The 13939-nt window shown below is 36.6% G+C and overlaps 1 protein-coding gene across 1 annotated transcript in view; it reads left to right on the forward strand.

Annotated features, from left to right (window-relative positions):
* Positions 1-11152, forward strand: part of LOC113226240 (bicaudal D-related protein homolog) — a 164758-nt gene extending 153606 nt beyond the window's left edge. Inside the window, exons 6-7 of the mRNA XM_026458801.1 lie at positions 10689-10909; positions 10976-11152. Of these exons, the coding sequence (XP_026314586.1) occupies positions 10689-10909; positions 10976-11152 (398 nt within the window). The remainder of the gene's footprint in view (positions 1-10688; positions 10910-10975) is intronic.
* Positions 11153-13939: the final 2787 nt, after the last annotated feature.

Raw genomic sequence — 13939 nt, forward strand, 5'->3', positions numbered from 1 at the left:
TACAGTCATATACACAAGATACCTGACCTTTTGGTTCTGAGCACATAAATGTGGAGAAAATTGTTAAACAAACTTAATCACTAACCCGTGAGACGTAAAATTTATTTTGGTGTGACTCCTTGGTCGTCGCAATTGTGAATGACATTGTAAGAAAGTTTTTAAGCCAATTTGATCTTTAAGGTATAGTTCTTACTTAAATACAGAATACAAATTTCAACCAGCTTTAGTAAGGCCGACTTGGCCAACCGGTATAAGGATTGCATTACAAGTTAAGGCAAGCATGGTTCGAGTCACATTAAAAATAAAATATTATTTAGCTATGACTATATAATATATTTTTTGTTTTTAACCTCTGGATTAGTGTAAGAAATATCTATGAACAATCATACAGAACAATAATTTGTAATTTTAATAATTCCGTTAAGTGCGGCATATTAAAACAAGAAAGAAAACTTTGGAAGTAATTAATACTGACCCCATTTGTCTATAATGGGAACGAAACGTGGAACAATGCGCAATCACAGAAGACACGATCGTATGCTACTTGCAGAGCGATTTCGTCATTTGTTAATCTATCCATTCCCAACTTACACTTTATTAATAAATCTACCCATCTACCTTAGGCAATTTCTAGTGAGCAAATATTGTGATTTCTCAACGTTATGATTAAAAAGTTAAAGAATGCTTTTAAAAATATAACGTTAAACTCGTGGAATCACGGGTATTGTAACTGGCAGTCCATTCAACAAGTCGCTCGACCAATTTACTCGGATGTTAAATGACGAAATTTAGTATTGGTTTTAAAAATATGTTGATTATCTTCAAGCAACACTCCACTGTATTGCTTTTACAATAAAATTGAAATTGCTTTAATTTTTTCTTTGTTGAATACGGAAGATGGCTCTCAGAACCAAAAGGTCGGTTTGGGCATATTAGGTGGTCAGGTATCTCATGTACTCGTATATGACTGTACGTACATTAGCAATATGTCTCGATAACGATGAAGGAAACGTCGTAATGAAACTTGTATGTCGAAGAATGTTCACAACCCCTTGAAAAGCGTGTGACAACCTGCATTGGGGCCATCGTGGCGGCCTATGCTTAAAACCTCTTCTTAGAGGAGAACCTTGCCCATTTTCTTTACTCATGTGCCAACAGTGAGACATATAATGAGATGAAGATATTTTTTTGTTGTTGATTGTAACCCGGTTACCTATCAGTAGTCCGAAATGAAATTTTCCAGAAATAACGTTTGCTCGAATTTTCATAACGTCGAATGTAATTTTGAGAGGAAAATGTTTTTACTTTTAAACGTAACTTAACTTAACCTAACCGAACCTTTATGATAAACATCCAACATAACCTGAAAGAACAACGGCTTCGTTACAATTCGGTTTTCGGTGTAATGAAAATTCGAACAAACGTTATTTCGGAAAAAAAAAAATTCGAGATAGGTTACCGTTACCTTGTAATCCATTAGACTATCTGCGTTACAAAACAGAATTATTCTGAAAATTGAAACATACCAAATGCACTAATAATAATAACGCACACCCTCATAGCCCCGTACTAGGGAAACCGTGTATAACAGATGCCATGGACATACATAGACTACCACAAATTACACCCAAATAAACGAGAGAAATAATTGTAGGCCATACTCTTATTTCTCCCGGCGGTCTCGGAATCGCACCCAGGACCAATGCTTGGTACACAAAGAAAAGTTCGTTGAATCTGGCAGGACTCGAACCTGTAGTATATAGCTTATTTAACAGTAAGAGAGTATTTTCGTTCCGTGGCTTAGTTGGCATAGCGTCTGGCACGGTTTGCTAGAAGACATCGGTTCGATTCCGGCCGGATCGAAGGAATTTTTTATAAGTGTTCGATCTTTGTATTAATAATTATAACAAACTAGTGGAGTCATTTCACCAAAAAATAATTGAATATCTATTCAATAAAAATTTAAATATAGTGAATAGCGATGTCGCTAGAGATGTCTCTAGCTGGGGCTGGTAGCTGTAAAGGTATCTAACTGGGTGACGAAATATTTCCATAGATTTCTCCAAAACCAAATACAAAAATACGACAAGACGCATACAGGCAAATTCGTGAGGTCCGCTGGTTCATTGCGTGGCTTAGTTGACACAGCATCTGGCACGGTTTGCTAGAAGACGTCGGTTCAAATCCGGCCGGATCGAGGAATTTTTTCTGAGTGTTCGATCTTGGTATTAATAATTATAACAAACTAGTGGAGTAATTTGACAAAAAAACAAAATTGAATATCAATTCAATAAAAATTTAAGTAACAGAGTATGTTTTATTTTTAAAAAGCTAATGTTTAGATATTGTGCTATGAATTTCTGCGCTTGTCTACCTCACTCGCTTCAAAGCCTACGCAACTGTTACTTACACCACATTGGTCCACATTGGTACAGTATTACACTTTGATAAATGAAATTTTATTATTATTACAATCTTAACCAAATTTTTAATATATACTTAAAAAGATATTATAATGTAGATATATTTATTATATCTTTTTAAATATACTAATATTAAATACTTAAGTATTTATTTAAACTAAAAAAGTTAAATAATCATAATCTCATTACTCAGAGTACTAAAAAACCGGCCTCAAATATTCGTAGAATTACATCTATTTGCCTAGTTTTATTGATTATGATTCGGTTACCGGAAAGTGTGCGAAACGGGATTCATCACCCTAGTTTGCCACCCTTAGAGGTGGACTATTTCCTAATGTTTCCTTCAAATTTAAATGGGACCAATAGACAGACAAAATAAAAAACAAAATACTGAGAAAAAAATAATTATAAAAATAAAACACACCGGAATTACCACGTAACATACATACAAAAAAAACAGTCGAATTGAGAACTTCTTCCTTTTTTGAAGCAGGTTAAAAATAAAATTAAAAATAAGTATTTAAATTATTTAAAAAAAATTTTACGTCTCGTGGGTCTCATTCGTGATTATCTATGTGTGTATGGCTGTGCCACCCTTTTTTTCAGTACACTATTGCAGTACCTGAACAACATATTTTTAATCGAATGATAACTAATGTCTCCACGCGGCGAGAGCCACTTACTATGTGAATCAGTTAACCATAAAAAAATCTGCCCATCTAGCCTAGAACGAGTGTTATGAAATCATACCAGGAAATGCAGATTTATTTTCGGAAAAAAAAAACATGAAATATACCCATGCAAAAGCACCAGAAATGATAGTATGACATCATGATGGCGGCTGATCACGCCAGCGGCTGGCACGAACGTCACGACCGTGTAACGTTGTTGGTAAATACTTGGGTTTGTGGATAACGAATTTGGCGAACGTGATCGCGGGGCTTAGGTGCGTTTCCGTTATTTTATTGAAAACCGCTAACAGAAGTACAAATTATTTTATATAGCTATTGCTGCTGGCCGTGCGGTTAAAAAGAGAGATTAAATATTTGTTTAACCTCATTTTCTTACAATAAATTTTAATATAAAGTTTAATATAATAACAAAACATTGAGAGCTAAGATGGTCACTCGAAAAAGATACTTTTACATTCTACGTGGTCTGAGAAACAGCGAACCCCATCGACTTTAAACAACGCAGCACAACTGACAAAAATTAACGTAAAAATTAAAAATCAAAATAAAACACATTTTGTAAATATTTTTTATAACACTAAATGACGGGACGATCAAGTCGCGGGCCTGCTGGTAAGCTACACGCTTGTCCAGTTGCAGTGCCACTCAGAGCTTTAAATCACAAAGATCTGAGGGGCACTGCCCCTGCACCAAACACCCCGAGACATAAGTTGACAAGTCCCACGTGCCTGTTAAAGAGTTCGTCCAGGGTTGGTACCTTACCTACTCTTCAAGGTGGTGGGTTCGTACCTTACCTACTCTTGCCGCCAAGGAATAATGTGAACGTTACTGCATTTCGATTTCGAAGGGTAAAGGGTGCTGGTGAAATTCACAGTCTGGCACAGTATGCTAGAAGACGTCGGTTCGAATCGAGAATTCGAGTGTTCGATCTTTGTATTAATAAATATTAAAAAAAAAATAAAGTTCCACCTTATTCTAGACGTACAGATTTTACGACAGCAGCACGGTAACGACAGAAAATTAAGTTTATAGGTACGAAGATAAGTAAACCTAAGTTAGTGTAACCAAGAGTAACAAAAATATGCTCGACATACTGTCGCAAAATTATATTGGAGCGTATTGCGCAATGGAATATGCTATCCGGATAAGTCGGGCAAACGTAACGATCTACCAACTTACTTGTGTAACTGGAATAACAGCTTTTTAAATAACATTTAGGAAGAAATATGAAAATGTTTCACGGATTTACACAATTGAAAATGCAAATGAAACAGATTTTACAGGTTACAAACTTATTTTTGCACTCTAGTACGTGACATTTACGATCAAAATGTTCGTTTTAGGATTTATTTAACTGAAAATGTAAGCTAAACGGCGTTTCGAACTACGAAGTTATGTTTGCAATTTAAAAATATTTCATAAAGGTGACATTCGCGAACAAAGTGTTTAGTATTTGGAGTAAATGTAACCAAATTGTGAGTTCATTTTAAAAAGGTTGTGCAATATTATGTAGTCTTCGTAGAGTCACGAACTTATCTCAAGTAAGGTATCGTTACTAAATAACCCAATTAATAAATACAGGTAGCTTGGTTTGTTCATTAATTGCATAAGTACAGATGGCTGCACATACATCAAGTTTATGTTGACGGATCTTGTTCGGTTACACTGGAGTGTATAGCTTGATGTGCTGTTGACTGTACGGTAACCTATCGCAAAGTCGAAATTTTTTTGTCCGAAGTAACGTTTGTTCGAATTTTCATTACACCCGAATTATAACGAAACAGTTGTTCTTTCAGAATATGTTGACTGTTTATCGCAAAGACACGATTAGGTTCGGTTAGGTTAGATTAAGTTAGGTTTAAAAGAAAAAAAAAACATTTTCCACTCAAAATTACTTTCGGGGTTGTGAAATTTCGACCAAACGTTGTTTCTGGAAAATGTAATTTCGGACTGCTGATAGGTAACCTAACTGTACATACCATTTTTATTGCTAAGAGCCGATAAAACCTCAAATGGCTTTGGTTGATTCTGCGTAACTGTCAAAGTGTTGAATTAATCTCTTTGGAAAGAATATTAGTAAAATTGAGGACATACATAGATTACGCTCTCCAAACTGAGCTACGAAACAAATCAGCGGACCTTCGACCTTTTCTACGTGCTTGTTGTAGATCTTTATTTTTTGGTCCTTAACAACTTTTTGCTGCTGTAGCGCCATCTGTGAGTAATCTACAAAAGTTGTCTACAATTATTGTAAATAACTTTCACTTTAAAACGGATCTTAGTAATGATCCGCTTAAACATTGTTTAAAGTTCTTAAAAAATAAAGAACAACTTTCTCTACAACATCGCCACTTTCCCATATAACGAAACAATTTGATATTGTCCACGCTACATCACGGCTCAATAAGGAAGACATCGTTGCCTAGACATTCATTGTTCATGGACGTTAAAAAGCTTTGGATCGTTCAGACTATTATAAAAGTATGACGACCGTAGAGAAGGAAGATATTGGTAATGAAGCATATTTTTGTTTTGTAAACAAGCCGCGGAAGCGTTCCGTGCGCGGGAATTTTTGTAATGTGCGAGTTTATATGAACCCTACCATACTGAAACGCGCGGCTGACACGCGGCCGCCGCGCTTTTCAGTGTGGCAGGATTCACATTATTATTAACTCGTACATTACAAAAATTCCCGCGCCCGGAACGCTTCCGCGGCCGCCGCTATGTGGCCAGAGCATTAGTCAACGAATCAAACTCAGAGTCAATGATTTGTACAGGTCCGGATTTATTTCCAATGCTTAGCAACCGCGAAAAACCTAAGAACTCGGCACCGAATAGGTATTATTGGTATAGGCATTTTTTTTTTAACTTATTGGAAGACCAACGGCTATCTTACAGAGTAAAAACTGAAATAATAATGGAGAGCCAAATATAGGTCCTCACATCCTCCGATAGACACAGATTAAGTTAATGAGCATTAAATTATAACTACATAACTTGTAACTTATTTTACAAATTACCTACTTGTCAAAAAATAAACTAATAGTAAGACGTATCACCGATGCAACACTAGTGTTGCATCCCCTAATTTGTCATCCTTAGAGGTGGAACATTTTCCTTAAGTTTTAATTGTAACATATGTGACGTACTCTCTTTCCAACAAAAAAAGAATCATCTAAATCGGTTTACAAATGCAAATGAGTTATCACGTAACATACAGTCGAATTGAGAACCTCCTCGTTTTTTGAAGTCGGTTAAAAAGGTCAATATCAACCTGCTTGGACAATACATTGAAGCTATTACTCGCACGCAAGATATATACATTCCGCCGAAAATTCGAAGAGGCCAGAGGTACGCACAAAAGTGAATTAAACATAATGAGACTTTGCAGGGGAAGAGAAATCTTGGACTAATAACTTGACAGGACAACTAATCTCCGTATAAACGTAACTGTGAAAAAGGTCACAATCCCGTCTTATACCTAAATATCGCTGATCGATACCCTGGAAGTAGTTTAGGTTATATATGTGACCGTAGATATCAAATAATTCCTCTATAATATTAAGTATGAGAAGTCAGTTTTCTTCCCTTTAATATTATTCAAGTATTAACCATGAAACTAAAACCAATAAAATTATTTTCTGATTAACAAATATGCGTGTCAATAGATGGCATTGTGTGTTACAAACTAATTTATAAATCACCGCTTGCTAGTATGTGTAGATGGCGCTAATCCTAAACAAAATAAAAGAACAGCCGGCAGTATCCATAAAATCTTTGAAATAAGTGCAATCTAGTTGATTTGTTTGTTATCACTAGAAATTAGAGTAGCTTTGATAAATTGGAGCTTGTCAATGTAAAACAAATTACTTACAAAAATAGCTATTTGGTACTCGTCGCGACATCTGGTGTACCAATGGGTACTAAATACCCGACTACGCTTTCTCGTATCGCGATGAGCAGTCCTCTTGAGTTATTATTGGTCCATGATATAGGTTTAATATACCCATTGAGTATATAACCAGAAATAGAAACGAAAAAAAGGCCGTCCATCCCTGGCAACTTATCAGGCAAATGGACAAAGTATATACAAATATACTTTTAAATATCAACTCTTGTTTGCAATGAAATCATAAATTAGAAAGCTGAAATAGTACAGCGCCATCAACTGACCTGTGTGTACGTCTCCGTATATTCCAAAAATATTCTGTATTTATTGTAATAAAGATAATATCTCTAACTATGGGGAGCTGTTCTATTCGGTGGTGTGGAAAAAACAGCAAAACATCTAATTACAAAACAAACGGAATCACGTTTCATCGGTAATAAAATATTAAATATGTAATTTCCACTTTTTCGTTCATTATAGCAAAGCTCAAGTTAAACTGGTCATATTGAAGTTTCGAATTCGGGCTAGCCAATCGGAGCGCAGTTGTCACCGTTATGATTTGGCAGAATAGTTTTCAAACAAATGAAATTACATTTCGTCTCTATTTCTGGTTATATACTCTATGAATATACCACTTAGCCGGATTGATTTTCATTACAATTTAAACAATAACCATTATGTTTGAACGTAACTATAATAATAATAATGTACCAAACAACCACGCCAATTACTCGGGCCTCAAACTGGAATTCCCGGTATCATGAATACCCGAGCCAGGAATTAACTGCGGAGTACTACTGAGAACACCCGAGACCGGAACAAATTTAGACCAGTTCGTTTTTCCAAATTGATTTTACCGGGAATCAAGGAACATGTCATAGTATGAAATTATGAGTAATTATGTAACGAATTCATTAAATTAGGAAAATACATTAAAAATAAAAATTCAAAACAATAATGAAACTATGTATAACAAGTTATGTTACAACAGCAGTCTAATAGTTAATTGTCGTAAGGGAAAATGTCTGTCACGACATTTCAAAATTCGATACACCAACAAAATTTATTACCTTTATTTTCCCTATAGTGATATAAAAGTGACTACTCGTCTACTTTCATGGTCCATATTCCCGATCCGTCTATTTCCTATTTCGTCTACTTTCCCGATCGGTCCATTTGTTCAAATGGTCCACCTAGTTTCACCAGTACCCTTATCATTAGATACTGGAACATATTACTTCTTGGCGGTAGAAATAGGTAAGGTGACAATACTTCCCTGGACGAGTTCTTTCACAAGGAGCTCTACTGCTACTAACTAATTTGACTATGTATAAAAAAATACTTTATTATTTTATTTTTTATATTGAATATCACGATTTTTTTACTACCATCATATTCATCTTTTTTTTTTTCAAAACACACCTCTAGTTCGATTATTTTTGATACAAATTTCGAATAAACAAAGAAAAATACCTTCGATCCGATTGGACTTGGAATCTACGTCAACGTTGCAACGGTAGCCACATTGAAGCTGAGTGTCTACTCCCAAAAGTAAAATCCGATACACGTAGCTGCGTATGTCCTTCACTTTAATAATTTCTTACTATGAAACGCGTTATGTGCCCGATTGTGGAACGATTGCGGAATGAAACACGTGATTTATATGAGTGTCCGACATCTGACGTTGATAAAGCTACTACGAAAAGCCATTTTGACAGGTTTTTGACACGTGTGTCGGACATCATAACCTCAACACGTCATAGGAAATATGAAGCAGCGATCATCGTTTTAGCTTCGTACCGGACCCGGAAGTAACGACGAGTCAAAGATCGTGATTTGACACAAGTAGTTGCGGATACTTTACTCCGAATGACAACTTCCGTGTCGTATTTTGACATTGTTTTCATCGTAGAACTGACATAAAACCAATAGATCGAGCGGTATCGTTTGTGTAAAAAAATCGTGAATACTGTTAGTTGTTGAGGAGCTCGGACAAAAAAATACGTGAAGATGAAGTAGAGAGACGACGTCAAAGGAATCGCAGTTTTTTGATATCGCTCACTGATGGCAAAGTTGTAAGAGAATTTTGTATAATCTTTTTGAGGATGTAACAGGCAGGGTGTTCAAATATTTTAGGTTTATTGACCCACCACCACCAAAAAAAGTTATTTCTCTAGTTATATTTTAGAGTCTGCATATGTGGTTTGTTTGTCAGATTGCACATTGTCAGTGTAGAAAACTAGCTTTTCTAGATTGTCTTGAGTCGGGGCGTTTGTGGTGCCGTCGTTGTTTCCGGTTTCCATAACACAAGTGCTTTAGTTACTTACTTTGGGATCAGAGCAACGTATGTGATGTTATTTAATATTTATAATAAAAACCACAAAAAGACAACAAATTATTGATAATCATCTGAGAAGCCATAAGTCGTCAAGAATGTACAGAATGATTCACGTAATCTATCTGTTTATTCAATTTGGTGATTCAATCAAATTCGTGTGAGAATATTTCGGAAGTGTTATGTACTAAAGTGCCTGTTATGTGAATCAATCAAAGTTTAATGGCGCATTGTTCGTGTCATACAACATAACATGTGATATAACAATGTTTAACATATTTTGCATGCTCCAGTTATATGTTATAGATTTCATGGGAACATATTTTTTTGTTTCAAATTTCAATGCGATTACACCACGTAATTAGTTTATTATTTCTGCTTATTAACCGACTTCGAAAAAGGAGGACGTTTTGAGTTTGACTGTATTTTTTTGTACGTTTTTTAAACCGATTGCGTTGTACTTGATGTTCGTGTGTGTAGGTCAGTAATGGTCCAAAACAAATTTGAAAAAATATTCCTGCTCTAAGAGTGGAAAATTAGAGGTTGAATCCGGATTATTGAATTTTACCCACTTTCCGTTAACCGATCACTTATTATCATTCAAGATGTACAAAATATAGATATAACATAGAGCTTAGATGTGGGAGACAGGAGTCCAAACTAGGTTAGTCCTGTGCTGCCATAGCACTCCTGGCTCCCCCTCTCGGCAATAATACAGGCAGTAAACAATATAATATAATAAATATTATGCTGAAAAAAATTCTTTTTCACCTCGAATAGGCTTCTTTTTCATAAGAAATCTGCGCGCAAAAGCGTTTTTTCCACGCTGGAGTGGGGACAAGGTTTTTGAAATTCGAACTTGGCGATGGAATGTGGTGCAGCTAATTCGATGAAAAAAAAAACATAATGACACGTTCAACTTTTGTTGTTTTGTTTGTTGATTTGTCGTGTACATTATTATGTAATATAAATACGTTGGTTTATTTTATTCTTATATAGTCAACAATAGACTTTAAATTGACAACGATAACTAATTTTGTTTACTAAATTATTTTAAATGTATGAATGAATAAAACTGAATTGTTATAGTTCAACTGTGTTTATTTATCTACCATTTTCCGTGCTATAGTGAGGTGAAAAGTTGTGTGTTTCGCTCGGCAGCAAAGTTGTTTTGCGTCTCGTGGCTAGAACCCCTGGCTACGCTCAGGATTCTATTTTTGAATCACTCGCTTCGCTCGTGGTCCAATCCTCGCTTGTTCAGGTTCCAATACAAGAACAAATAACTGTTCTTTTTTTTTATTTAGTCCAGTACAGCAAGAGAATATTTAAACACCTTTTTTCTTCCCCAGGTCTCCACTCCGACTTATCACTGACCTCCCTGGACGGTGAGGAAGGCGAGACCCTGCGCCGCGGAGCCTTAGCCGCTGCCTGCGCAGACGCAGTCGCCGCGTACGCAACGCTCGAAGGGTCCAGAGTGAGAGACTCGATCGCTGCCCACGCGAGACGCGCTTTGGAGAGGGAACGACAAATTGATGAGAAGAACGAAATTATTGCTGATTTATCGTCCAAAGTAAGTCCTACAATTCCATCAAAATTATTTTTGTATATATAATCTGTACACAAACACCGATTGCAGCTGGTGAGCGTACTCATGACGCGCGGCGTGACTTTGACGCGCGCGCCACTTTTGCAGACCAGTAAGACTAGCACAACTGGGCGCGACTTGCGCGAGAGTAATTCTCGCATCTCTATGCGAGAATTACTCTCCCACGCCTTATGTCGCTCTCGCGCAAGTCGCGTCTTGTCGTGCTAGCCCTAGAGAGACCTGAGTATACATTTGTAATCATTCAAACTTAACTACCGCGTTTGTGCAAAGGTTTTTATTTAAACCTTTTAAATATATCATTAACATCTAAATAAAAATCTTAACGCAAACGCGGCAGTTAAGTTTTGCATGATTGCACATTTACACTCAGGCCTCCGGTCTTTTTTTATAATGCCAAGTGACGGGAGAACAAGTCGTGTGTCTGGTGGTAAGCGACACGTCTATCCATGACAGTTGCAGTGCCACTCAGAGCTTTAAATCGCAAAGATCTTAGAGGCACTGCCACTGCGCCCGTCACTCAGAGACATAGGTAGACACACCAGCACCCTTACCCTTCCAAACCAGAACGCAGTAATGCTCACATTACTGCTTGGCGGTAGAAATAGGTAAGGTGGCAGTACTTCCCTGGACGAACCCTAATGCTACTAAAGGTCTGCAAAAGTGGCGCGTCTGTGGCGCGACTGTGGCGCTGCAGCTGCGCTTCTACAATCGTCTAAATTGAAGACACCCTTAGACACTTTTGAGATAAGCTACTGTTATAGAAGGTCACCGAACTGTTCTTTCCAATACGCGTCTAACTGATGTTGCATTTATATTGACTTATCCGATAGGTAAATAAATCGATTTAACGGTACTCGAATTACAATTTTGTGCCAATTCTGTACGGCTAACAATGTGGTAAGCCCATAAAGAGTAATCTAGATTCTTTCCACAGGCTGCATAGTCAGATTCAGAAAACTGCTTTATTACGGAATTATAGAACTAATGAATTATCTACCTCCTCAACTACACGAATTTTGATGTCAATAGGCAATGAGGAGCGCTAGCTCTGTTAGACAACGGTTATTTCTCATTTAAGAGGTCGTTTCGAGTCCCTGTGTAATGCTCCAAATAAAACCCTCGGGCCTTTTTTTACAGCCATGGTCGGTAAGGAGTTTTTTTTGTTTGTAGCACGACGTATTTCCTTAAATAGGTCAGGTTCAAGTTCAAGCAAGGATATTACTTAATTCAAAATTAAAACATTCGCATAGAATGTTATCTAAACAGAAATTTTATTGCCGTTCAATCACATACTACTGAAATACTTATTATTAAGAATTTATTTTAATTGATTTCAATTATTTTCAAAGTTTAGGATTTTTTTACAATCCATCATGGCTGTATGCGTTTTACAACATTTTAGTTCGATTTGTATTATCTATGGAAGAATAGCTGGTTGGCCATCTGTAGATAAAACCCTATACAAAACCCCTGAAAACAATCCGCTTTCTTTACCAGATCTCCTGAAAAATCAAGAATGTTATCCAATTTTATATTATTTCGTACGAAGCACTATCGAAGACATTTAATTCTTGTAATGGAATACAAGAAAGAGATTACTCTCAGTCTTGGCTGTATGACGCATTAGTGCCTTTGCCTTTTCCAATGGAAAAAACAGTACCAATAAATAAAAACACAAACTCCATAATTGTTGTGTTGTGAACTATATTTATTCATACAAGAAATAAACATTGTATTTATTTCCCCGCAAATGTGATGAAAAACTTTGTATGTGTCACGGACGGTAAATAAATACAAAACTCGAGTTATTAAAAGCCCTCAGCCTTCGGCTTTGGGCTTCTAATGGACCCGCGTTAGTAATTTCTTATTTGCCGTCCTTAGTGCACAATGTCTATGTCCTATTACATACACACTCATTTATAAATACATTTTAATAAATCTCTAACGCGGTGAAGGTTCTTGGTATCCAACTTCCGCGAAATATGAGAACCGGCGTTCCGCACGTTGTCTGATCTCAGTTGCTCAATACGATACTAGCTTCCGGTTTTATGATACCTATCACAAACTCGAATTTTTGTTTCCGAAATAATGTTTTTCGAATTTTCATTACACCGAAATTTTGTTTTTTCGGGATATATTGGATGTTTATCGCTAAGACACGATTAGGCTCGGTTAGGTTAGGTTTAAAAGAAAAAAACATTTTCCTCTCAAAATTACTTTCGAGGTTATGAAAATTCGTGCAAACGTTATTTCTGGAAAATGTCATTTCGGACTCCTGAGGTGGCGAAGGTACTCGGGATCGTGGCTATTGGAACTCTGAGTTCTGCCTTTGCTCAAATTAACAAAACTGGAGTAGAAAAACCTGTACCTCTAATAGTATAATAATGGTGCTTTAGGTCTACCGGACGGCGGGAATTTTTAGGTAATGAATTGTACTATAGCGTCGGGGATAGTGCAAATCTGCATATGTAGTATTGGTAAAAGACGCGTATCTCCACTAAACCAAATTTCAGTAGAGGGATTTAACGTTATTACTTTGTTATTTCTGTACCTACGGCTTTCATTCTTGCACAGTAAGCATTATATTATGTTGTCTACGAACTGATAACAATAGATTCCCGTAAATCACGCTAATTTCCTTGTCACGAAATTTTTGCGGATTAGATTTGGCTACTAAATTACCGAAATGGAAACTCGTAATCAAATGCTAGTTACGCGTAATTTTACTATTCCCGACGCTAGGTACTTTAATGTTATGACATTGTAGTTGAAATTACAATTGTAATAGTCGTAGCTACAAAAACAGCTGCAGCAAGCTTTGGGCTACCGAGCCGGCAACCTCCGGAATGCATCGACAGCCTTCGGGGTCAGAACCCAATCAACCCGGACGGTTTTAACCGGATTTTTAGCCAAAGCGCCAGATTTTAACCCATTTCTGCCCAAAATCGTGGGCATGATCCATTTGCATACGCCGCACCCGCACACATGACATTA

Source organism: Hyposmocoma kahamanoa, unplaced genomic scaffold, assembly GCF_003589595.1.
Source record: "Hyposmocoma kahamanoa isolate Upper Pololo Valley unplaced genomic scaffold, ASM358959v1 185, whole genome shotgun sequence".
Classification (NCBI taxonomy): domain Eukaryota; kingdom Metazoa; phylum Arthropoda; class Insecta; order Lepidoptera; family Cosmopterigidae; genus Hyposmocoma; species Hyposmocoma kahamanoa.